At 43.4% G+C, this 25,418-nt stretch overlaps 1 protein-coding gene and 1 long non-coding RNA gene across 3 annotated transcripts; one reads left to right on the top strand and one right to left on the bottom strand.

The window, feature by feature from the left end:
• Positions 1 to 970: 970 nt before the first annotated feature.
• Positions 971 to 24,092, bottom strand: INSIG1 (insulin induced gene 1). Of its 2 annotated transcripts, none has more exons than XM_073581579.1 (6): positions 24,066 to 24,092; positions 18,356 to 18,707; positions 8,861 to 8,985; positions 5,089 to 5,255; positions 3,495 to 3,594; positions 971 to 2,683 (listed from the first exon to the last, which is right to left on the bottom strand). In XM_073581579.1, exons 1-6 carry the CDS (start codon positions 24,075 to 24,077, stop codon positions 2,654 to 2,656), a joined length of 786 nt encoding a protein of 261 aa, XP_073437680.1. In that variant the 5' UTR covers positions 24,078 to 24,092; the 3' UTR covers positions 971 to 2,653. The 2 variants fall into 2 exon arrangements, with proteins under 2 accessions (XP_073437680.1, XP_073437681.1); XM_073581580.1 differs by lacking the exon at positions 24,066 to 24,092 and adding an exon at positions 23,818 to 23,983.
• Positions 24,037 to 24,920, top strand: LOC141095537 (uncharacterized). Its single transcript, XR_012233417.1, has 2 exons — positions 24,037 to 24,472; positions 24,624 to 24,920. It is a non-coding gene; the product is annotated as an uncharacterized lncRNA (long non-coding RNA).
• Positions 24,921 to 25,418: the final 498 nt, after the last annotated feature.

Genomic DNA, 25,418 nt, shown 5'->3' with positions numbered 1-25,418 from the left:
AGATCACTGACGGCTGAATGAGCAGTGGTCCGTTTGCCATCATTAAGTGTATGGCTGGCTTTAGTCTACAGCTCCCACATGAGTGACAGGTTCACGTAGTTACACGTCTACAACAGTTTAGCGGGTTGCAGTAATGCTGCAGTTACACGGCCCCAGAGGGCCACCAGTATACAATTCCTAATTACATTTCGCATAATTTAAAGGGAATCTATCATGTTAAAGAGGCAAACCTGTACCTACAAGGCAGATATCCTTCTTGTATGTACCAGGGTTTCTGGGACATAAGCAATATATTGTTATCCACCAATAAGCACCCAGCTTCTAAGGGGTAAACAATAGATCCCTGGTTAAAGATGGCCTTGCCCATTACATAATTAAATCTAGTGGCCACATCACTCAGGCGGTGAGCAAAATCTAAACAGGTTCCAATTTTATAGACTGTACGATTAAAATATTATGAATGCTCAAAGGGGTTTTCCCAGGTCATTAAAAGCAACAGAAAGTCTCATCTGAAATGTCAGTGAAAGTCCCCGATGGTCTATTATTAGTGGAGCCCCCGATGGTCTAGTATTAGTGGAGCCCCCGATGGTCTAGTATTAGTGGAGCCCCCCGATGGTCTAGTATTAGTGGAGCCCCCCGATGGGCTAGTATTAGTGGAGCCATGGTACAAGATAGCAGATTACTGCAGAACATCTTTGCTTCTCATATTTACTGCTTAGCTAAGGTGAACATGATCATTGTATAGATATGCAAGATACCACCGTCCCTATAAAAAGGGCACCTACAAGTCTAAAAAAAATTGTGCAATATTAATTGTAACACTACCACCTCGATCAGAGAGATTCCCTTTAAGTTATTTTTTTTTTTAACACATTGCACTTTGTAAACTGACGGATTGCTGTAAAATCACCATAAAGTACAGGTCATTTGATGCGATGGTGAATTCTCTGTACTCACAAATACTATAGAAGAATGAAAACACCACAAGTTTAATGAAGTGACAAATGCACTTTTCTTTTTACAAGGCAATCACAGACTGCAAATATTAATAAGGCTGCAAGACAGGAAAAAAATAAAAAAAGTAGCAGGTTCTTCTTCCAGGATGATAAATTACACATTTAGAAGGTAAACGTTTGTCAATTTGCTTACATCTGCTGCCCTTGGAATACAGTCATTGCTGGTCGTATTTGCATGTACAGGGTCATCAGTTTAGATGGGTTTTCTGTGACTACAATATCGATGGTCTATCCATAGAATCAGGAGCCAATCAGCTGGTTGAAGGGATGGGCACAGCACCAGACCACTTGTGGTGGCCATGCCTGGTACTGCAGCTCAGTATAATTTAAAGTGTAACCTGCAGTAGAATGTCTGTCTCTAGTTCCTCTCTCCATAGAACTTTATAAGCACCAACTGACATCTCAATAATCGGAAAGTCCTTCACTGAATACAGATTTTAACCATCACTTGAGTGAAAGCTCAGTCCAGGAGGAGGAGAAAGCAGATGCATCTGATAAGATATTACAACGTTGCTTATTTTATATATGTACTATTGATTTATGCAATAAAAATGTAAATGACAGCTACGCTTAAGTGAATAGAACAAAACTGCAATACCAGGAATAGCCACTGTAAGGTGCATGGAGCTGTGCATGGTAGACAATACACAGAAGGCTGCTCTTGCTGGAGTGCTGTGGCCAGCTGATTGGCCAGGATAGCAAGGGATGGATACCCATTGATCTGATGGGATCAAAGATCAATATTCTTGTCCTGGAAAACCTGTTTAAAATGGCTCAAAGATCACATCTAACCATAAATCTTTGTGAGATTAGTCAGAAGATGACAACCAAGGATCTCTACGTATGCAGTCACCTCCCAAAAGCGCCTAACGTGATCCAGTCATTGGACTAAAAAAATCACTCACTATCAGCCCAAAATGGAAAATATTCTAACTTCTAGTGCCCACCAAAACTTACTATTCATTGGGCAGCGAACCAAGAAGTTCACTTCTAGAATATGTAATTTAATTTGCAAAGAAGTAAATTCTTGGCTGTCTATCAAGCATTAAGTAAAAGCCAACAGCCTCCTTGTCAGATCGATGGCTTCCACATGTTCGGCATTGTCTATACCACCATTTCCCCCCACAGCCTTATTTTCCATTGTAGATAAATAATGCACTCCTATTCACGTTATCTTATTTTTCTTCTTTTCTCCTTGCATCCATCATGACTTCCAGAGGTTATGGCAAGACTCCATAACAGACATGTCCTCTTCAGCTTCTCAGAATGAAATTGTAACACTGATACTTAAAGCCGGCATCCAGCCTTTTACATCATGCAGAAAACATCTGAAAGCCTACCACTAAAGAGACAGAAAAATCTGCTGCAATCATGGACGAACAGATGTAATACCGGGCCATCATTTCTCCTCTCATCTCAGTTCCGCTGTGTATAGGAGTAGTCTGATGTGGCAATAATCCAAAGGGCTAGATTCTGCACAAGGTATAACGTACTAACCAAATTATGAAGAGACAGCCTTCACATTAATGCGTTTTGCAGATGAAAAGTTTGCGAGTTACTCAGTAACATAGTGCAAGTTTTTCTTGAATGAGTGCTGTTCTTCTCTTAGTACATGTATGGGGGGCATGTTGAGGCATCTAGTCTGAGTGTGCTTTTTCTGTAGGACCCTGCAATAAAAAACAAAAATTAAAGCAAAAACCTCAAAAAAACAAAACGTAAACAGATACAGTATATACTTAATACTAGACTAGTTGGTACATGCTGTGCACGGGAACAATGTTACTTGCACTAATTTGACAGTTGAACATTAAAAAACAAAAAAAATAAAAAAAAGCCCTGCTGTTTCCTCACCTATCCTAAAGGCCCTTTTACATTTAGCGATGCACCAGCGATCCAACCAGCGATCCGACCCGGTCAGGATCGCTGGTGCATCGCTAAATGATCGCTAGTGAGCTTTCATACAGAAAGATCTCACAGCGATGCAGCAGCGACGCAGCGCACGATACTTACCATTCACACACAGCGATCCTGCGTCCTCCCGCCCGCCTCCACGCGTCGCTGGACGTCACAGCAGGAAGTCTCAGCAGGAAGCTCCCGACGAGAAATGGAGCCGGACATTCTCGCGCGATCAGCGATGGACAGCGGGGGAGCCGGTCGTTGGTAAGTATCACACATAGCGATATCGCTAGCAATATCGCTATAACGTCACAAAACCAGTGACGTTTTAGCGATATTGCTTAGTGTAAAACCCCCTTTAGTCTCCGCCACTGCTCCAGATGTCTGATATGTTGCCAGCGCTGCGGCTAATCAGTGAGATCAACTTGGGCAAGTCAGCGATATTAACGTGACATCAGCACTGCAGAAAATATCAGACAACTGGGAGCAACGGCTGAGATGCAGCGCTGGACCCAGGGACCGAGTAAAGAGCATTTTAATTTTCTACTTTTCAAATATATTTAAATAAAAAAAAAAAATTACCATGGCTAGCTGCCTTCCTATATTTCCAACAGTCACCCCACCAGAAAAGAATATGCACGGCAGCCAGGATCGAATATAGAGGAAGTCTGGGGAGGTGTACCTAAAAGAAAGCAAAACAAGAGTTAAGAACATGAAAAAACAAACACTGTTTCACGCAAGGCGAGTAAGGAGCATTCAGTTTTACCACCATTTTCTCTCAGATTTCTAGTAGGAAACAATCTGCTAAAAACTTTGCCACCATAGTTGTCCAGCACAAATAGTTGATGACTAGTAGAAGAGCTTATTTTAATTTAGAAGTAAAGCCCGTTTCATCAGATCATACACGTTGAATGGACTTAAAGGTTATTCCAATCTCCTATCCCAATAAGTAGTAGCTGTAATATTAGCATATACTTCCAATTAGAAATTTAGTGTAGTTTTTCAGATTCGCCATGTCCCTTTCCTCATGTGCAGGTATCCATGATTACGGCCACTGATATAGTGACAGATATCCATGGTCACGACTACTAGCAACAAGGTAACTGTCACTATATCAGTGGTCGTAATCATGGATACCCAAGGTCCTGCAGTGCCTGCACATGGGGAAGGAGACAGTGAATAAGAAAAATAAAAAAAAATTTCTAATTGGAAGAATATGCTAATATTATACACCTACTACTTACTGGGATAGGATCTTGGAGATGGGAATACCCATTAACTTGTACAGTAGAATCTCAAGGGTGGCTTGAGAATCAGTGGTACCGTTTCTAGCACTCCACCTTCTTTACTTGAAAGAGGCAAAGCTGAACTGAAATACCAAACATAACATGTAGACAAGAGTGGCACTGTTTCTGGGAAAGAAGCAGACTTGGTGTTTTTTTCTAGTTCCATAGACTCTATAGACCAGGGGTCTCAAGCATTCAGCCCTGGAATAATCTTAGCACCTAGCAGCCATAGGCTAACTGGGCCAGCACTGTCTTTAAATGTGTCAGGTGCCATATCTCAAAACAGGAGATGTTCCGCACGCTGTTCATGGCCACGTCTGGTGAATGACTCACACAACGCCTTGTGCTGCTGGTACCCACCAGAGAGGATCTCCACACAAGGCCAGAGGGAGCATGTGCTGGGGGGCATTACACTGTATAAATGGAGCTGTGGGGCCATCATACTGTATTTAATGATGGGCATTTCAATGTGACACCATTTACTTTTTTTTTTTTAAATTTCTTTAAGTGACTCAGGAACCAGCTTTATTTTAAGACCCCTGCCGTAGACAGAGTATATGTGGTTTCCCAGTCCATTAAAAAAAGATTTAAAACAGCTGATAAGGTGAAAAAAATGAAAGCCCTCAAAAACAAGTAATATTTCCCTCACCAATCGCCTGACACTCCCATGCCATCCCTCCCCTGGTCACCAGCTGGTCTGTTTACCCACCTCCAGCTAGGATGGGGCCTGCAGACATTACCGAGATCACTGCCGATGGCAGTAAATGCCTGCTTGGTCACATGTTGGGATGACAGCATCATTTAAGCTGGGGAAACCGACCGGCAGAGCTGGAAAAACCCATTAGGTTTGTAAATTTTTACCCCTCAGAAACAAAAAACATGCAACTTACTGGTATACTCCATTATAGACCAAGAATTGTGTGATGAGTGTTGCAAGAAAGGCTATTGTAATCCCAAGTCCCAGGCCACTACGGGAACGATCAAACGTCCACCACAGGCCCAACGACAAGGCTGCCAGCGTCAGGGACAGCTGAACGTTATTAGCAAAATCTAGTTTCTGATTGAAAGACTGAAGTTAAGGAACAGAACAGAAGTAGTCGCACAGTGTACGATTACATTTACACCCTTAAATAACCGGAGGCTTTCACAAGAGCTTGGATTCCATGGAAATAATGAACACAAAACATTGATCGATAAATGCAATTGGTGCAAGACCCAGCCCACTGAGTGATCAATAATCTGTGGCCACTGGATGAAAGACCTGAGTACTGCCTCCTACCTCCTCTTGATTAACAGGTCTAATGCAACATTATTGCTGTAGCTTGAAGTAATTGCACCTTCGCACCAGGCCGACTAGGTATAGTAGAGTGGTTTTCAGGGTTCACATCCAGCGGCCAGAGAGTAGTGACATGGCTGCTGGAGGGCGTAATCAATTAGCACCAATACCATTGGTAATGGTAAACCTCTTTCTGATCCAAATATCTCATACATGGCATGGAGACTATTGCAGCACATGGAGTCCTACAAGACATGACACTTAGACCTCCATCCAAAGCAGTTTTCTTCAGGGCTGTGGAGTCGGAGTTAGTTTTGGTTGGAGTCGGTAGAAATGTACCGACTCCAGCTTTAAAAAAAAAAAAAAAAAAAATGTATTAATATTTCATAATTGAACTTTCATATGAATTTTATAAATGTTACTCAAATATATATGTTCTATCAAACTATGAACAACAGTGATAAGCCGTTCTGCTGGAGATAGAGACATTTCTTACTTCTTGTGTGTCACTGTTCTCCACTGCCCTTATCTAATCTTATACTTGGTTAACCTCATGCTGCCCCAACCCCCCTACTTACAATGTATGAAACTGAAAGTGAAAAGGTGTTGCAAATTCTTAGTAGTAAAGCTCCTCCTCTAGACTAGATCATACTAGGTGTGCGTCTTCCAAGCATCTCACAGCTGCCTGCTACTCAAAAGAGGAAGACTGTAAGAAGTATTATCCTTTCAACAAACTTTGCATCAGTTAACTGTGAGTACATGAGGAATAACAACAGTATTACTGACCACTATATCAGTTGTACGACCTGGCAATAATTTTGTACAATTGTTTTTAGGAAAAACAGTTGTCATTTGGATTGTGAATGCAGAATTAAAAACCTGAGAATGTCAAAGAAGCATCACATTAAATCAGCTGTATTTGAACATTTCACCATCACTCAAGATAGAAAACATTATGTCTGTCAGTGTATGACAAATGATCCAGACGAAAACAAATGCTGTGAAGCCAAGATGAGTGCATATTCAGGCAAAGATAAAAATGCTCCTACCAGAGCTTCTAATCTAAAGAGACATTTACAGCGCTTTCATCCAGAAGTACTGAAAGCAGTGGATGAGAGAGACTGCATCCAAACCAATGAACCAGTGCCCAGCTCTTCCAGCCAAACAAAGGAGCAGAGAACTTTGCAGCCATCAGTTGCAAGATATTTTGTCAGTGACAAAGTTACTGTGACAATGACTGTAGATACATTTAAAAAACAGATCATAGAGCTTGTTGTAAAGGATAGTGTGTCTATTTCATTATTTTCACGACCAGCTTTTATGTGTCTGAATGGGGAAATGGCCCGCAAGCTTGGTGTTTCTCTGGAGAGAGAGTATTAGAAAATTAGTAATCGAAGAAGCTTTTAAACAAAAGGAAGAACTTAAAAAAAAAAAAAAACTCTCAAGGGACGCTTTCTGTTTCTTAAAATGGATGCCTGCACACGTCACAGAGTGAACTATTTTGCCATCAATGTCCGATTTGTTTGTGACAAAAATGAAATAGTTACCAAGACATTGGCAGTAAAAGACACCAAAGCTCATCACACCAGTGAGTTTCTCCAGGTCTTGGTGGAAAAGGTTCTGCAAGACTATGAACTTAAAAAAGAGCAAGTTCTTTCTGTCGTAACTGACAATGCTTCAAATATGATAAGTACTATTAAGCTAATGAATGAGAGTAATGATGGTGACCAGCAGCTAGAACATTCTGGGTCCACAGACACAAATGTTTGAAATAGAGGAACACAGTATTGTAACTGAGGAGCAAACTGAAGTTGCTTCAGATGAACAGCAACATGATAGTTTAGATGATCTTGTTGAAACTGTGTCAATATGTTCTTTCATTCATCACATGCGCTGTGTTGTGCATACGCTACAGCTGGCTATAAGAGACAGTCTGCAAGAAGGACATGCTGCTGCACTGATTGGCAAGGTGAGAAAATTGGCTACTGTTGCCAGAACCCCTAAAGTTGACTCAATTTTGAAGAGACGTGCTGGAAAAGGGGCAATTATTGATCAAGCCACACGATGGGGCAGTACTTAATGATTCAGCGCTTGGTTGAACTGAAAACCTTTCTTGTAGACATGGCTAACCCTCAACTGACGCTAAATGAAAGTCAGTTGAATCAGGTGACCGAGCTGGAAAAATTGCTAGAGCACCCATTTACAGTGACTAAAAAATTACAAGCAGAGTACTTAACTCCAGGTATTTTCTTAAAGGAGTGGAAGAACCTGATGTTTCGCCTGTCCCAAAGAGGAGGGTTAATTGCAAGTGGCATTGCTACATCAATGAAACGGAGAGAGGAGCTACTATTACAAAATAACATTCTTTTGGCAGCTGTTTATGTAGACCCAATGCATCGGATTCTTCTAGATCAACAGCTAAGTAAAGGAAAAGAAGCTCTGTTTGAAATAGCAGTAAGGATGAAAGGGTTGCAGAACAGTCAGGAGGAACAAGAAGAATTTGGTCGTCCTGCCACATCTTCACCCTCATCATCAACTGATGAAGAATTTAATTTCGAAAAATATTTGGATCACAAGGACCGTGCAAAGCGTTCCCGCATAGAAGAGTCATCCCCATCAAGGAACACAGCCAGTACATTTCAGCAGAATTTTTCATGTGCACTAAAAGAAATTGAGAAATTTGACCCTTCATCAAAAATAACAGTGCAACAAGCGATTCCTCTGTATCCTGACATAGTCAGAGATGTTGCCCGAGTGGTTACTGCTTTGCCACCAACACAAGTTAGTGTAGAGAGGTTGTTCTCTGCTCTCAAAATAATTAGATCAGATTTGAGGGCATCCATGAAGGAGGATCTGACAGAGGCAATACTTTTTCTGAGGACAAATTTATAGATTTCTTCTTATTAACTGCATAAAAGTGTTCATTGCATATTTACTTACAGTTTAGAAAAGTTCATAAAAGTTATTTGATATATTCTAATTGTATTCTAATAAATGTAGTTTTTGCTCTAAGTGGTCTGATTACTTATATGATGGTGAGAAACTGAATAAGCACGATGTTTAATATTTTACAACAGTAAATTTGTGGTTATGAATTGGCCATTTATGAAGGAGTCGGAGTCTGATAAAATCCAGGAGTCGGAGTCGCAACTGTGGCTTACCGACACCACAGCCCTGGTTTTCTTACATGTAACCTAAAGGAGTATGCTAGAAATCAAGACCTAAAAAAGTCAAAAGCATATGGAGCCACAGTTAAGGTGCCCTACTATAGTGCTGTACAGGGCTGCACCATAATATGGCCATACACATGCCTTACAACACATTGCAGATCATAAAGCCACCAGTAAAAAGGCAGCACTGGTTGTAACATTCAGGCGGAAGGATACAGCACTAGCGTGATTGATGCCAACAAATACTGCTATACATCTCATGACACTGGCCCATTCTCTCTTGAACTTGTGAGGTTCTCCAAGGTGGCTGTCAATGCAGGGATAAAGAAGGCCAACGACAGCTGGAAGACAACAGCACAAGAGATTATTATTAGAATATATATATAATAAAGAGCATTAAACAGAAGATATAAATAAGCCAATCTACTTCCAGAGGGAACATCAGTTATATGGGCACAAGAACCACAAAACAGGAGATGGCAGCGGATGCCACCCAATTATTGAGATCTTTGGTGTCCATTATCCCATAAATAGTAGCGTGCCATTTTCCATACTTCTTAGACTGTGAGCTCATATGTTCAGTGTATGTAGCTGGAGTCATTTTTACAATAGTCTTTGTACAGCAACATGGAATATAATGGTGCAATATAACAAACGTTAATTACCATGTAGGTAAACTTAATTAGGAGATAAAGATACTTTGCATTTCTCTTATAGGGGCTTACATATGTTGTGTAAGTGGAGAAAAGATGTATATTTTAGGCCCAGCTGTATAACAGCGTTCAGCTCTCCTTATTTGCCCCTGCCATCTGGAGATGATTTATGGCTCGTTCCTTGTGAATGTTGATCACTTCCTTATTTTCGTCTGGAGCAGTGGCGTGTTACATGGGAACGCCAATGGGGTTAGGGCCGGCAGCTCACCAGTTTAGGAGGCCACCAATCACAGGACGAGGAGCTTACAACATTTCCTGTGCTATCTAGACCTTGCCAGGCAGATGTGTGCAGGGAGGGAGAAGCCGTTCTAGTCCCTTTATTCCATAAAAGAACAAAACATTCATTTTCAGGCGATTCTAGCACATTACATAATGTAACGAGACAATCCGCAGTGAAACAATTTAACAACTCTGCAGAGAGGAGGAAGCCCCATAGGATATCAGCCACCACAGATGCATACAGCAACATAAACACAGACCATACAAGGTATGGCTCGTAGCGGAGAGATCATCCCATTTTCAATACTTAAAGGGGTTGTTCAGGTTTGGGACAAATCTGAAGTCACTACACGAGACAGCATTTAAGGATAGTGGCAGGTGCGCGTGGGCGATCATGTGACCCATGTGTACAATTCACTAACCAACTAGATATGTTCAGTCTCAAAGTGAGATGAGAGAAGGATGAGTCACGTGACAGCCCACTCGCCCCAGCAATACCAGGGGGGGGGGGGGGGGGGGGGGGGAAGAACACGGGAAAACATGCAGTCACAACTTGACAGTCTGCAGACTTTTCTCCCATGTTCAGTCAACCCCTTTAATTCCACCATTCATGTGGTGGTGCCATCGAGAAATTGAACTCTTCCTGTCTGGTTTCTCACATATTACAGCTGACTGCTGGGGGAGGGAAGAAATCCTAGCAGACTGTCAAGTTGTGACTGCATGTTTTCCCGTGTTCTTCCCCCCCCTGGTATTGCTGGGGCGAGTGGGCTGTCACGTGACTCATCCTTCTCTCATCTCACTTTGAGACTGAACATATCTAGTTGGTTAGTGAATTGTACACATGGGTCACATGATCGCCCACTCGCACCTGCCACTATCCTTAAATGTGGTCTCGTGTAGTGACTTCAGATTTGTCCCAAACCTGAACAATAATGTCATCTTACTATGGTCAAGGAATACTTCTAAAAAAAGGCATTTTACTTGGGCATATTTTCTGACATCAAGCACTGATAAGGCAAAAATGGATCAACGCTCTACTAACTTGTGCAATGGTTGTACATCCGCCCAGTCAGCCTGTGTGAAAGGTCCCTAAAGAATAATATGGACTGTCCAAAGTGAACTGCCCCTGTAAGATCAAGAATGAACTTAGCCTACAGGGTCCCAGAGACCTTTAATGACTGTTAGGCAAATCAGCCGCCTCTCCCCACTCCACCCATAAGAAGAGGGAACAAGATGCAATCAGGCATTTCTGGCAGAAGCTTCTCTGGGGAGAAAGTTGGGTGTTAAAACGTAACCACCTCAATCATTCTGCCCCCCCATGACATCTTTTGGAGAAGATTCTGGAGGCCTTCATACACATTAGATGTTTGCATGAATTTCATGAAAACAGTGTTTTTTCCTCTTATGTGCATGGACCTAGAAGGGAATTTGTCAGTATGCTCCACCATCCCAAATCATCTATATGGGCATATAGGTCATAAGAAGAGGAATAAAATACATTGATATCTGTGATCTGATGTTTTATGGCAGAGAAATCCACATTTTTATTAATAGGTAAATGAGCTGTTAAGATCTATGGGCCGGACATAGATCTCCCATAGAATCTGCCTCCTGAGATTATTTCCAATTAAAAGGTGTTACCATTGTGAGACCTGTAGATCAGGAGAACAGACTGTCAGCCATTACATGTCTCATACTGGTAATGCGATTCCCGTGGAATAAAACACTGCATTGAGATATTAAGGTATCATTCCATTCAGCTATATAGATGGCTTAGGAAGGTAGCCCCCACTGAGATTCCCTTTAATGCAAGTACAATGCATGAAAGAACTGGCTGATTGTTTCAGATGGGAAAAGTGGCTGAAAGAAGATATAAAAGAAAACAATAACTCTCCCAGCACCTGCTTTTACCTGCAAGGATTGGGCATGTTGTTAATCATAAGCCCTCCTGACCTATGCCAAGGGTGGCGAAATTTTGGAAGTCCACATACATTTAACCCCTTCACCCCCAAGGGTGGTTTGCACGTTCATGACCGGGCCAAATTTTACAATTCTGACCACTGTACCTTTATGAGGTCATAACTCTGGAACGCTTCTATGGATCCTGGTGATTCTGACATTGTTTTCTTGTGACATTTTGTACTTCATGATAGTGGTAAAACTTCATTCAAATAACTTGCGTTTATTTGTGAAAAAAAAAAAAAAATAAAAAATAAAAATGGAAATTTGGCAAAAATTTCGCAATTTTCCAACTTTGAATTTTTTATGCCCTTAACCCCTTCATGACCCTGGCCATTTTTTGCAATTCTGACCAGTGTCCCTTTATGAGGTAATAACTCTGGAACGCTTCAACGCATCCTAGCGATTCTGAGATTGTTTTTTCGTGACATATTAGGCTTCATGTTAGTGGTAAATTTAGATCGATAATTTTTGCGTTTATTTGTGAAAAAAAATCAGAAATTTGGCGAAAATTTTCAAATTTTGAATTTTTATTCTGTTAAACTAGAGTTATGTGACACAAAATAGTTACTAAATAACATTTCCCACATGTCTACTTTACATCAGCACAATTTTGGAAGCAAAATATTTTTTTGTTAGGAAGTTATAAGGGTTAAAAGTTGACCAGTGATTTCTCATTTTTACAACAAAATTTACAAAACCATTTTTTTTTTTTTTTTTTTTTTTAGGGACCACCTCACATTTGAAGTCACTTTGAGGGGTCTATATGGCAGAAAATACCCAAAAGTGACACCATTCTAAAAACTGCACCCCTCAAGCTACTCAAAACTACATTCAAGAAGATTATTAACCCTTTAGGTGTTTCACAGGAACTAAAGCAACATGGAAGGAAAAAAAGGACATTTTAATTTTTCCAACCAAAATTTTCTTTCAGCATCAATTTCTTCATTTTCACATGGGCAACAGGATAAAATGGATCCTAAAATTTTTTGGGCAATTTCCCCTGAGTACACCGATACCTCATATGTGGTCAAAAACCACTGTTTGGGCGCACGGCAGGGCCCGGAAGGGAAGGAGCGCCATTTGACTTTTTGAATGGAAAATTCGCTCCAATCGTTATCGGACACCATGTCGCGTTTGGAGAGCCCCGGTGTGCCTAAACATTGGAGCTCCCCCACAAGTGACACCATTTTGGAAACTAGACCCCTTAAGGAACTTATCTAGATGTGTAGTGAGCACTTTGAACCCCCAAGTGCTTCACAAAAGTTTATAACATAGAGCAGTGAAAATAAAAAATCATTTTTTTTCCTCAAAAATGATTTTTTTAGCACGCTATTTTTTATTTTCACAAGGGTAACAGGAGAAATTGGACCCCAAAAGTTGTTGTCCAGTTTGTCCTGAGTATGCTGGTACCCCATATGTGGGGGGGGGCACTGTTTGGGTGCACGGCAGGGCGCAGAAGGGAATGAGCGCCATTTGACTTTTTGAAATGAAAATTAGCTCCAATCGTTAGCGGACACCATGTCGTGTTTGGAGAGCCCGTGTGCCTAAACTTTGGAGCTCCCCCACAAATGACCCCATTTTGGAAACTAGACCCCCTAAGGAACTTACCTAGATGCATAGTGAGCACTTTGAACCCCCAGGTGATTCACAGAAGTTTATAATGCAGAGTAGTGAAAATAAAAAATCATTTTTTTCCCTCAAAAAAAAAAAAGAATTTTAGCACGCAATTTTTTTTTCACAAGGGTAACAGGAGAAATTGGACCCCAAAAGTTGTTGTCCAGTTTGTCCTGAGTACGCTGGTACCCCATATGTGGGGGGGGGAAACCATTGTTTGGGCACACGTCAAGGCTCGGAATGGAAGTAGTGACGTTTTGAAATGCAGACTTTGATGGAATAGTCTGCAGTCGTCATTACGTTTGCAGAGCCCCTGATGTGACTAAACAGTGGAAACCCCCCACAAGTGACCCCATTTTGGAAACTAGACCTTCCAAGGAACGTATGCAAGATGTGTTGTGAGCACTTTGAACCCCCCCCCCCCCCCCCAAGTGCTTCACAGAAGTTTATAATGCAGAGACATGAAAATGAAAAAAATCATTTTTTTCCACAAAAATAATTTTTTAGCCCCCAATTTATTTTCCCAAGGGTAACACGAGAAATTAGTCCCCAAAAGTTGTTGTGCAATTTTTCCTGAGTACGCTGATACCTCATATGTTGGGGTAAACCACTGTTTGGGCACACGTCAGGGCTTGGAAGGGAGGGAGCACCGTTTGACTTTTTGAACGCAAAATTGGCTGGAATCAATGGTTGCACCATGTCGCGTTTGGCGACCCCCTGATGTGCCTAAACAGTGGAAACCCCTCAATTCTAACTCCAACCCTAACCCCAACACACCCCTAACCACAACCCTAATTCCAACCCCAACCCTCTTTTCAACCCCAACGGAAAAATAAAAATATTTTCTTTATTTTATTAGTTCTGCCTACCTATGGGGGTGATAATCGTGGGGGTTTATTTACTTTTTCTTTCATTTTGATCACTGTGAGAGTGATCAAAATGAAAGAATGGAATCTGCAGCCGGCAGATTCGGGCGGGCGCACTGCGCATGCGCCCGCCATTTTCTAAGATGGCGGCGCCCATGAACCAGACCCGCCGGACACCGGGAGCGACAGGGGGGGGCAGATGATGACAGCGGCGGCAGATCGCCGCTGTCATTCAGTTGCGGGGGGGGGGGGGTGGAATCGGTGTCTCCAGCCATGTCCGATGCTACAGCAGCATCGACCATGGCTGGATTGTAATATTTCATCAATTTTCATTGATGAAATATTACTATCGCTCTGATTGGCTGTTAAAAGTGAAACAGCCAATCAGAGCGATCGTAGCCACGTGGGGGCGAAGCCACGCCCCCTGTATCTGCGGGTCGGGTGACTTTTCAGTGACCTAGGTCACCCGACCCGCAGGGGGGCTTTAAAGTCATGACGCCACATAGACGTCATGGGTCGTTCTGACACGACTTTTCATGACGCCTATGTGGCGTCAAAGGTCGTGAAGGGGTTAAATCACAGATACGGCACACAAAAAACTTTTTTGAAGCCACTTTGAGGGTATGATAGAAAAAACCCAAAAGTGACACCATTCTAAAAACTGCACCCCTTAAGGTGCTCAAAACCACATTCAAGACGTTTATTAACCCTTTAGGTGCGTCACAGGAATTTTTTGAATAAAAAAAAAAAAACCTAACTTTTTTCCACAAAAAAAAAAAAAAAAAAAAAATACTTCAGGTCCAATTTTTTTTTATTTTACCAAGGGTAACAGGACAAATTGGACTGCAAAAGTTGTTGTGCAATTTGTCCTGAGTACGCTGATACCTGATATGTTGGGGGGGAACCACTGTTTCGGCGCATGGCAGAGCTCAGAAGGGAAGGAGCGCCGTTTGACTTTTTCAATGCAAAATTGGCTGGAATTCAGATCGGACGCCATGTCACGTTTGGAGAGCCCCTGATGTACCTAAACAGTGGAAACCCCCCACAAGTCACCCCATTTTGGAAACTAGACCCCCCAAGGAACTTATCTAGATATGTGGTGAGAACTTGGAACCCCCAAGGGCTTCATAGAAGTTTATAACATACAGCCGTACAATTAAAAAAAATCATTTTTTTCTACAAAAATGATCTTTTCACCCTCAATTCTTATTTTTCCAAGGGTAACAGGGCCCTAAAAAGGTATTGTGCAATTTGTCCTGAGTAAGCTGATACCCCACATGTGGGGGTAAACCACTATTTGGGCGCATGGCAGAGCTCGGAAGGGAAGCAGCGCCATTTGACGTTTTTGGCTGGAATTGAGATCGGACACCATGTCGCGTTTGGAAAGCGCCTGATGTACCAAAACAGTGGAAACCCCCACAAATGGCACCATTTTGGAAACTAGACCACCAAGGAACTTATCTAGATGTGTGGTGAGCACTTTGACCCCTCCAGTGCTTCACAGAAGTTTATAACGCCCGGGCGTGAAAATAAATAATTCTTATTTTTTCCCCACAAACATGATCTTTTAGTCACCAATTTTTTTTTTATTTTCCCAAGGGTAAGGAGAAATTGGACCCCAAAAGTTGTTGTTCAATTTGTCCTGAGTACGCTGATACCCTATATGTGGGAGAAAACTACTGTATGGGCACATGTCAGGGCTCGGAAGGGAAGTAGTGACGTTTTGGAATGCAGACTTTGATGGAATGGTCTACGGGTGTCATGTTGTCTTTGGAGAGCCCCTAATGTACCTAAACAGTGGAAACCCCCCACAAACGACCCCATTTTGGAAACTAGACCCCCTCAGGAACTTATCTAGATGTGTGGTTAGCACTTTGAACCCCCAAGTGCTTCACAGAAGTTTATAATGCCCGGGCGTGAAAATAAAAAAAAAAAATCATTTTTTTCCACAAAAATGATATTTTTGCCCCCAATTTTTTATTTTCCTAACGGTAACAGGGGAAATTGGACCCCAAAAATTGTTTTGCAATTTGTCCTGAGTAGGCTGATACCCTACATGTGGGGGTAAAACACTGTTTGGGCGCATGGCAGAGCTTGGAAGGGAAGGAGCACCATTTGGCTGTGTGCACACGCTGCGGATTATGTGCGGATTCATCCGCGCGGATTTTGTAAAATCCGCAGGTGAAACCGCAGGTCAAAAGACCTGCGGTTTTACCTGCGGATTGCTCTGCGGTTATTAATCTCCTCAATGGAGGAGATGGCAAACCGCAGGAGAATCCGCAGAAAGAATTGACATGTCAATTCTTTCTGCGGATTGAAAACCGCAGATAATCCGCGCGGAAAATTCCGCACCGTCTGCACTGCGGTTTTTGATTCCCATAGGGAATCATGGTACTGTACACCGCAGCAAAAACTGCTGCGGGTCCGCAGCGGCCAAAACCGCTGCGGAACCGCAGCAAAATCCGCAGTGTGTGCACACAGCCTTTGACTTTTTCAACTCAGAATTGGCTGGAATTGAGATCAGACGCCATGTTGCATTTGGAGAGCCCCTGATGTGCCCAAACAGTGGAAACCCCCCCCAATTCTAACTCCAACCTCAGCCCTAGCCCTAACGGGAAAATGGAAATAAATACATTTTCTTTTAATTTTATTATTTTTCCCTTACTAAGGGGGGGGGTTTGATGTACTATTTTTGGCGGCTGTCGCACGCTAAAAGACGCTTTTTATTGTAAAAATAGTTTTTGCATCACCACATATTGAGAGCTATAATTTTTCCATATTTTGGCCCACCGAGTCATGTGAGGTCTTATTTTTTGCGGGACGAGTTGACGTTTTTATTGGTGCCATTTTCGGGAACGTGACATTTTTGATCGCTTTTTATTCTGATTTTTGGGACGCAGAATGAACAAAAACCAGCATTTCATGAATATCTTTTGCGGGGGTGCGTTTACACCGTTCCGCGTGCGGTAAAATTGATAAAGCGGTTTTATTCTTCGGGTCAGTACGGTTACAGCGATACCTCATTTAGGTCTTTTTTTGTTTTGTCGGTTTTATGCAATGAAAACTATTTTATATAAAAAATTATTTTTGCATCGCTTTATTCTGCGAGCTATAACTTTATTTTTTCGCTGACGATGCTGTATGGCGGCTTGTTTTTTGCGGGACAAGATGACATTTTCAGCGGTACCATGGCTATTTATATGCATCTTTTTGATCGCGCGTTATTGCACTTTGTTTGGCGGTATGATAAAAAAAACAAGCAAAAAATTATTTATTTTTTAAGGGGTTCGCTAAAGGGGTTAACTAATGGGACAGTTTTATAGGGCAGGTCCTTACGGACACGGCGATACCCAATATGTTTACTTTTATTGTTTTTTTTTTTTTTATTTAAAAAAAATGGATTTATTGGGGGAATATTTTTTTTTCCCCCCTCTAATTTGGCGATTTTTTAAAAATTATTTTAACACTTTTTTTTAACTTTATTACATAGTCCCAGGTGGGACATCACTGTCCTGTGACAGATCGCTGATCTGTCACATCACTGTGACAGATCAGCAATCTGTCACAGGCAGTTCTGCAGACTTCCTCATGTCTGCGCTTTGCAGGCACTGAGGAAGTCAGCTCCCTACAGGCCCCCGTCGCCATCTTGGATCCGGGGGCCTGTAGGGAAAGAGACCTCAGCAGCAGCGCTGCACATTGCGCTGCCGTGGGGGGCTCTGGGAAGCACGGAGGGAGCCCCCTCCCTGCCGATGCTTCCCCTTTAACCCCCGGTACACCGCGATCATGTTTGATCGCGGTATGCAAGGGGTTAACGTGTCGGGGGCGGTCCATGACCGCCCCTGACACATAGTGCCGGGTGTCAGCTGTGATAATCAGCTGACACCCAGCCGCGATCAGCGGCGCTCACCACGTGGGCGCCACTGATCGCGGTAGACGTACTATCCCGTCCATGGGCATAGGGGCCCGGGACCCATGGACGAGATAGTACGTCTGATGTCAGGAAGGTGTTAAAGCTGTTGGGTCAAGCTTTCCAGAAGAGTCAATTTACGTAATTTGTAAACTCAGCTTTTTGGTAGTGGATTGCATGGTTACCAGTTTGTAGGCACGGAAATACAAAGTTTTCCACCTCTGCACTAATGTAAATTCAGATATTATAAAATCCAGTGTTTGGGGGGTCAACACCATCTGGTGCATACAACTTCTGGAAAAAACCTAATATTCAGTAAGAAATAAAATAACGCTGACGCTTGTAGTTCCACAACTATTACACAGACACATAATCACAGGGTCCACCAGACAGAGCAATAGTTAAGAAGCGGCAGGGCTGTGACACTTACCAGCTGCTGTGCCACAACAAGGAGGGACCCACCAGGCTGAAGAGAAGATGGTAGCAATTACTTCTTCAGGAAACAATGTCACATTCCTCTGAATCTGGAGAAGATTAAGCACTAGAGCTAGAAAGGCACCCACAGTGAAGAGGACCAGGCTCCTCTGGATCAGGCTGCGGCCCTGGGTGCTGGCTAGGGTGCTGTACGCCAGGCTGAGGAGGGAGTTGAGTGAGGACATGGCTTCTCCTGCTCTCCGTGTCAGCCAAGTGCTCAACTTCTTGCTATCCTTGTCTATACTTCTGGTGTAAGAGCAACTCCAGCAGTGCTCCTCGAGTCTTGGCATTTGTTTATTAAGATTTATCTGCAAAGGAGATTGAGGAAGAATTGTAATCCCAGATTAGTAAATGAGAATAATATTGCACCTGAAGAAACAGAGGAATGGAGACATGTGACCCAGAGAAGCAGGAGGATCAGGAGGCAGTCAGCACCCATACTGCTCAGGAACCAGTACCAGGCTCTCACGCAGGAAAACGATGAAGAAATACATCAGGATAAGACTTTGCCAACAAACAGCAACCTTGTACGCCCTCAGAGTCCTCCTGGATGGAGAAAGAAAAATGTTGTGAAGAAGAAACGGAGAGTGGTGGTCATGGGGGATTCCCTGCTGAGAGGAACAGAGGCCGCTATCTGCAGACCGGATATAACTACAAGAGAAATGTGCTGTCTTCCAGGTGCAAAAATTAAAGATGTGTCTGACAGGATATCAGGACTCTTCAGACCTACAGATGACTACCCATTCCTGCTACTACATGTGGGGACAAATGACACCGCAAGAAACGACCTGGAAATCATCTGCAGAGACTTTGAAGACTTAGGCAAGAAAGTGAAAGAACTGGGAGCGCAGGTGGTCTTCTCTTCCATCCTCCCAGTGGATGGCCATGGAACAAGGAGGTGGAATAAGATTCTGCAGGTGAACAACTGGCTACGTCGATGGTGCCGTCAGCAACGATTTGGATTTCTGGATCACGGAGTGAACTACTTATACGATGGACTACTTGCTAGAGATGGGGTGCACCTTACGAAGACTGGAAAGCATGTATTTGGAAGTCGCCTTGCTACACTTGTAAGGAGAGCTTTAAACTAGAACAACATGGGAAGGGAAGCAAAAGACCAGAAAAAGCCATACACCTGACAAATGCTATTGAGAACTCTGCTATTAGAAGTGGAAAGGAAGAACAAAGACGAAAGAATCTAATTAATAAAAATATTGGAGAAAGAGAAACCAATCACAAACTAAAATGTTTCTATACTAATGCACAAAGCATGGGCAACAAACAAGGAGAATTGGAACTACTAACACAGGAACAGAAATATGATGTAATTGGAATCACTGAAACTTGGTGGGACAATACACATGATTGGAATACAAGACTAGAAGGATACAACTTATTTGCAAGAAACAGACTTGATAAACGAGGAGGGGGTGTCGCATTGTATGTTCGAAACGCGTATATCTGCACAGAGATTGAAGCTTCAGAGACTGGGAGTTCTGTGGAAACTGTTTGGGTAAGAATACAAGGACAGAACAATGGAAAGGACACCATTGTAGGCATTTACTACAGGCCGCCTGTGCAAGCCGAAGATATAGATGAACTCTTTATGCATCAGATGGCCAAGTTCTCCAAAAAATATGACATAGTTGTCATGGGAGATTTCAACTATCCAGACATTTGTTGGGAATCTCTCTCAGGCAAAACTAACAGGTCAAGGAAATTCTTATCCTCTCTTGCTGACAACTTTATCTTCCAAAAGGTAAGGGAGAAAACAAGGGGAACTGCTACCTTGGATCTAATCCTTATAAACAGGGAGGAAATGGTTGAGGAGGTAAAAGTGGCTGGGACCCTAGGAGGTAGCGACCATGCTATTTTAGAATTTTGGATTACTAGAGGTGGAAGACCTGTGAAGACTCAGACGTCAAGGTTAGATTTCAGAAAGGCAGATTTTAAGGGATTCAGAAAGAGAATTGGAGGGATCCAATGGCTGGATATCCTTAAAGACAAAAATGTCCAGGAAGGATGGGAAATCTTGAAAAATGAAATTCTCAAAGCACAGTTGTTAACAATTCCGAAAAGAGGGAAGAATAGGAAGCATTTAAGGAAACCAGGATGGATGAACACAGAACTTAAGCACATGCTAAAAAGGAAGAAAAAAATGTTTATAAAATGGAAAGAGGGAGCCATATCTAAAGAAGAATATAATGCTGTCTGCAGAACCTGCAGGGCACAAATCAGATTAGCTAAAGCTGAAAATGAACTGAGGCTTGCAAGAGATGTCAAAAGCAATAATAAAGGATTTTGGGGATATGTCAAAAGTAAAAGAAAAGTCAAAGATGCTATAGGATTTTTACAGGATGAAAATGATGAAATGGTAAGACAGGATGTTGAGAAGGCTGAACTTTTAAATTCCTATTTTGCATCTGTTTTCTCTCAGAAAGGAAATGCAACATCAACTGTTATTCACTGTCCTATTAAGGGAATAGAAGAATCCAGGATATCTATAAACAGAAAGATAGTGAGGAAACACTTAGCTAACCTAAATGAATTCAAGTCTCCAGGTCCAGATGAATTACACCCCAGAGTACTGAAGGAGATAGCAGAAGAAATTTTTGAACCCCTCTCCATAATCTTTGAAAATTCTTGGAGAACAGGAGAAGTGCCAGAAGACTGGAGAAGAGCAAATGTTGTTCCTATCTTCAAAAAGGGGAAGAAGGTGGACCCAGGCAACTATAGGCCGGTGAGTCTGACTTCTATACCAGGAAAGATCTTTGAACAAATTATTAAACAACATGTATGTCAATACCTGGATAAGAATGAAGTGATTAAACAGAGTCAGCATGGGTTTGTAACTAATAAGTCATGTCAGACTAACTTAATTTCCTTCTATGACGGTATCACTGATTGGGTGGATCAAGGAAATGCTGTAGATATAGTATATCTTGACTTCAGCAAAGCATTTGACAAAGTCTCTCATACAATCCTTATTGAAAAAATGACTAAGTATGGAATGGACAAGGCAACTGTTAGGTGGATTCATAACTGGCTTAGTGATCGGACCCAAAGAGTGGTCGTAAATGGCTGCACATCCAGTTGGAAGAATGTCTCAAGTGGGGTACCACAGGGCTCTGTCCTGGGCCCTGTATTGTTCAACATCTTTATCAACGATTTAGATGAAGGAATTGAGGGTAAACTGATTAAATTTGCTGATGACACAAAGCTAGGAGGGATAGCTAATACTAGAGAAGAGAGAGAGAGGATTCAAAAAGATTTAAATAAACTGGAGAAGTGGGCAGCAACTAACAGAATGGTTTTTAACAGGGAGAAATGCAAAGTACTACATCTGGGCAATAAAAATGAAAAAAGCATATATAGAATGGGAGGAATAGGGCTAAGTGACAGCACATGTGAAAAAGACTTGGGTATACTAATAGATCACAGACTGAATATGAGTCAACAGTGTGATGCAGCAGCAAAAAAGGCAAATGCAATTCTAGGATGTATTAACAGAAGCATACAGTCTAGATCACGTGAAGTCATTATTTCCCTCTACTCCTCTTTGGTCAGACCTCATCTGGAATATTGTGTCCAGTTTTGGGCACCACATTTTAAAAAAGACATCAACAAACTGGAGCAAGTTCAGAAAAGAGCGACCAGAATGGTGACCGGTCTGCAAACCCTGTCTTATGAGGAAAGGTTGCAGGATTTGGGAATGTTTAGTTTGCAAAAGAGAAGACTGAGAGGAGACTTAATAGCTGTCTACAAATATCTAAAGGGCTGTCACATTGTAGAAGGATCAACTTTATTCTCATTTGCACAAGGAAAGACTAGAAGCAATGGGATGAAACTGAATGGGAAGAGACACAGATTAGATATTAGAAAAAACTTTTTGACAGTTAGAGTGATCAATGAGTGGAACAGGCTGCCACGAGAAGTGGTGAGTTCTCCTTCAATGGAAGTCTTCAAACAGAGGCTGGACAGACATCTGACTGGGATGATTTAGCGAATCCTGCTTTGAGCAGGGGGTTGGACCAGATGGCCCAGGAGGTCCCTTCCAACTCTACGATTCTATGATTCTATGATTCTATGTGACCCTGGCCATGACCCATGCACCAGTCACAGCACATCAGCCAATGACCAGACACGATGGGCATGTCGTGGAAGAGCAGGAAGTGCTACGTGAACATGACTCTTCAGTGACTTCCTTTAATGGCAACAGACGGTAATAAAGCCCTTCACTAAAAGGCTGTGCTGAATCCACAACCTGAACCAGTGCTGAGAGTACAACACAGGACGTGCCCGCATGTCTGCCGTGCCAGCTGATCACTCACATAGCTGGCAGCATCTAATAGACCCTTTTTTTTTTCCCTCTCTCTCTTCTATGCCCCTCATCAGGCCAGGCTGCATGTGGCAGAGGTAAAATCCAACTACTACTAAGCTTTATGCCACACACTGCAGAGACCAATAAGTCACCACCATATGGTGCCCACCGCTCGCATTACACAGCTTCCTTGCCACAACTACAGAAGCTGGAGAAAACTATAAACCTTCCATCCACTGACTGCAGAGACAACCACAAAGACTCACTACTGCTGGCATAGTACATGTGCCCACAATTACTAACACCCATGACAGCACATCTACCTCTCACTATTGCTGTTACTTATATCCTGTGCCCATTTCTACTGGCATCCTGACTTACTACCACTACAGGCAACAGTGCCCACCACAGACAGCATTATTACTGGTCACCAGTTTTATATGAGCAATTGTCAAACTAAACTGGCAGAAACACTTACAGCCACCTCTGCTATGGGCAGCACTGGTGCCCAGCATTGACATGACATCACATCTTGTGCCAAACTGCTGGGGTCTTTGTGCCCACCACTACTGGCATCATGGCCAGTAGTCACCTCTATCCAGAACAACAACATTTGTGCCCAAAATTAATCACATCGAGTGCCCACCTGTATAGGGGTCAGTGCCCACCACTAACTAGACCCATGTCACCCTGTGTTACCTCTGACAGTGCCCATCATTACTGTCACCACTAACATCCAGTGCCCACCAGCATATGGTCAGTGCCCCCCACACCCACCAGTATAAGCTCAGTGCCCCCCACACCCACCAGTATAAGCTCAGTGCCCCCCACACCCACCAGTATAAGCTCAGTGCCCCCCACACCCACCAGTATAAGCTCAGTGCCCCCCACACCCACCAGTATAAGCTCAGTGCCCCCCACACCCACCAGTATAAGCTCAGTGCCCCCCACACCCGCCAGTATAAGCTCAGTGCCCCCCACACCCGCCAGTATAAGCTCAGTGCCCCCCACACCCGGCACCCACCAGTATAAGCTCAGTGCCCCCCACACCCGGCGCCCACCGTTCCCGCCTCCTCCCTGGCTGCCGCCCGCCTCACCTAGCAGCAGGGTACAGTGCGGGTGTCAGTCAGCGGCCGCCTCTCTCCAGCTGTGGCCACTTTTCCCTTTTCTCCCGCCGTTTCCTGCTCCTTCTCCCTCCGTCTCCGCTATAAATACGTGAGACCGGCTGTCCGTGCAGCTGTGAAGAGCCCCCGCCCCCGCAGGTACCGCCGCCGCCGTCCTCCTGTGCCCCGCTCCCCCGCCCACACTGACGAGCAGAGGAGGAGGCGGCCGCAGCTGTACTCACCGAAAACAACATGCGTGTCTGGTGAGGCGCCGGCAGCCAATCAGCGGCGGGCTGCCCATATGACGTAGCGGACACACCACAGACACCTTCCCGGCGCTGCAGGAAGGAAGAAACCAAAACAAGGAGGCTCGGGGGCGCGCCCGGACGGCGGCAACGCGCAGTGCATGGGGAGAGAGGACGTGAAAATTCCGCCATGTCCCTCCAGGGCACTGACCTGGCGCCCGCTGACCGGGCCGCAGCCAGGAATAGCCCGGAGCGCTCACCTCCGTCAGGGGCGTCCGGTGGGAGCCATGCTACCCAGACTCTCTCTGCTGGGGGAGGGGAGGTCACACTCTGACCATTTACTGCACGTTTGGGGGAGGTGCAGCTACCAATAATCAGGCATTCTGCTTTTTCTTTTCTCTTTGGTGGGTAATTCCTGTTCTATCCGGATAGTTCTGCCTTTTGTGGCGATATCGAATATGTTTAATATTTATAGTCTTGATCTGACAAAAATGGGCAATCCCAACTTATTATGATATTTTTACATTATTGTTTTTACTTCGTTCACGCCACTAGAACCAGTGATCGTCTGCGCCATACCAGTATCGCAGTGGCCTCATAGGAGCACCAAGATGGCGGCAGCTGCCATGGCAACCCACAGACATGTTTGAGGCCGATGCTGGCTGTATACCACGGGGTTCACTTGACACCGTGCACAAAGAGCCCCGCTGCCAGGAGGAAATGAACGTTGCTCATCTCTAGCCTACACTCACCGGTCAGTCTGATGCCCACCTGTCACTTCATCGGGTGCACATTGTAAAATTACCAAAAATAAAACCAACTGGCTCCATTTTACAGGACATAGCTTGCAAACCTGTGACCCATTTATCTCTCAGACTTCTCCCTAAAACGTGCACCTTATAGTCCAGGTGAAGGTTGAGTTGTGCGGTATGTTCAGGTTGCATTTAAAAATGTTGCATATCCATAGAGAAAACTAGTACATTCACCGTTACCATCCACTGGTCCAGCACTGCCTCCCTGCCACTGCTCCAGGTTTTTATCTGACAAGCTGCAGTGATGACAATAAGGCTAGTGAGCACATGATCACTGCAGCCAATCTCTGTTCTCAGCAGTGACGTCAGTCCCAAGGATTATTTGCAGCCGGCACATGCTTTGTAGACTTGACACCATCGTTGCAGCATGTCCTCAAAGGGGGCAGGGGCAGAAAGATGTCTCTGGATCTGCGGGGAGTGAGTAACTATGACTTTTTTATTTTCTCATAGCACAAGCTTATGAATTTAAAGAAATTAAAATGGAAACTGTCCATCAGACACAGATTATATATTAGAAAAAACTATTTGACAGTGAGGG

The sequence above is a fragment of the Dendrobates tinctorius genome, unplaced genomic scaffold (assembly GCF_039654945.1).
Source record: "Dendrobates tinctorius isolate UK_male_01 unplaced genomic scaffold, ASM3965494v1 ptg000070l, whole genome shotgun sequence".
Classification (NCBI taxonomy): Eukaryota; Metazoa; Chordata; class Amphibia; order Anura; family Dendrobatidae; genus Dendrobates; species Dendrobates tinctorius.
Note: the sequence above shows the minus strand (reverse complement) of the source record. Positions and strands in the feature narration are given on the sequence as shown.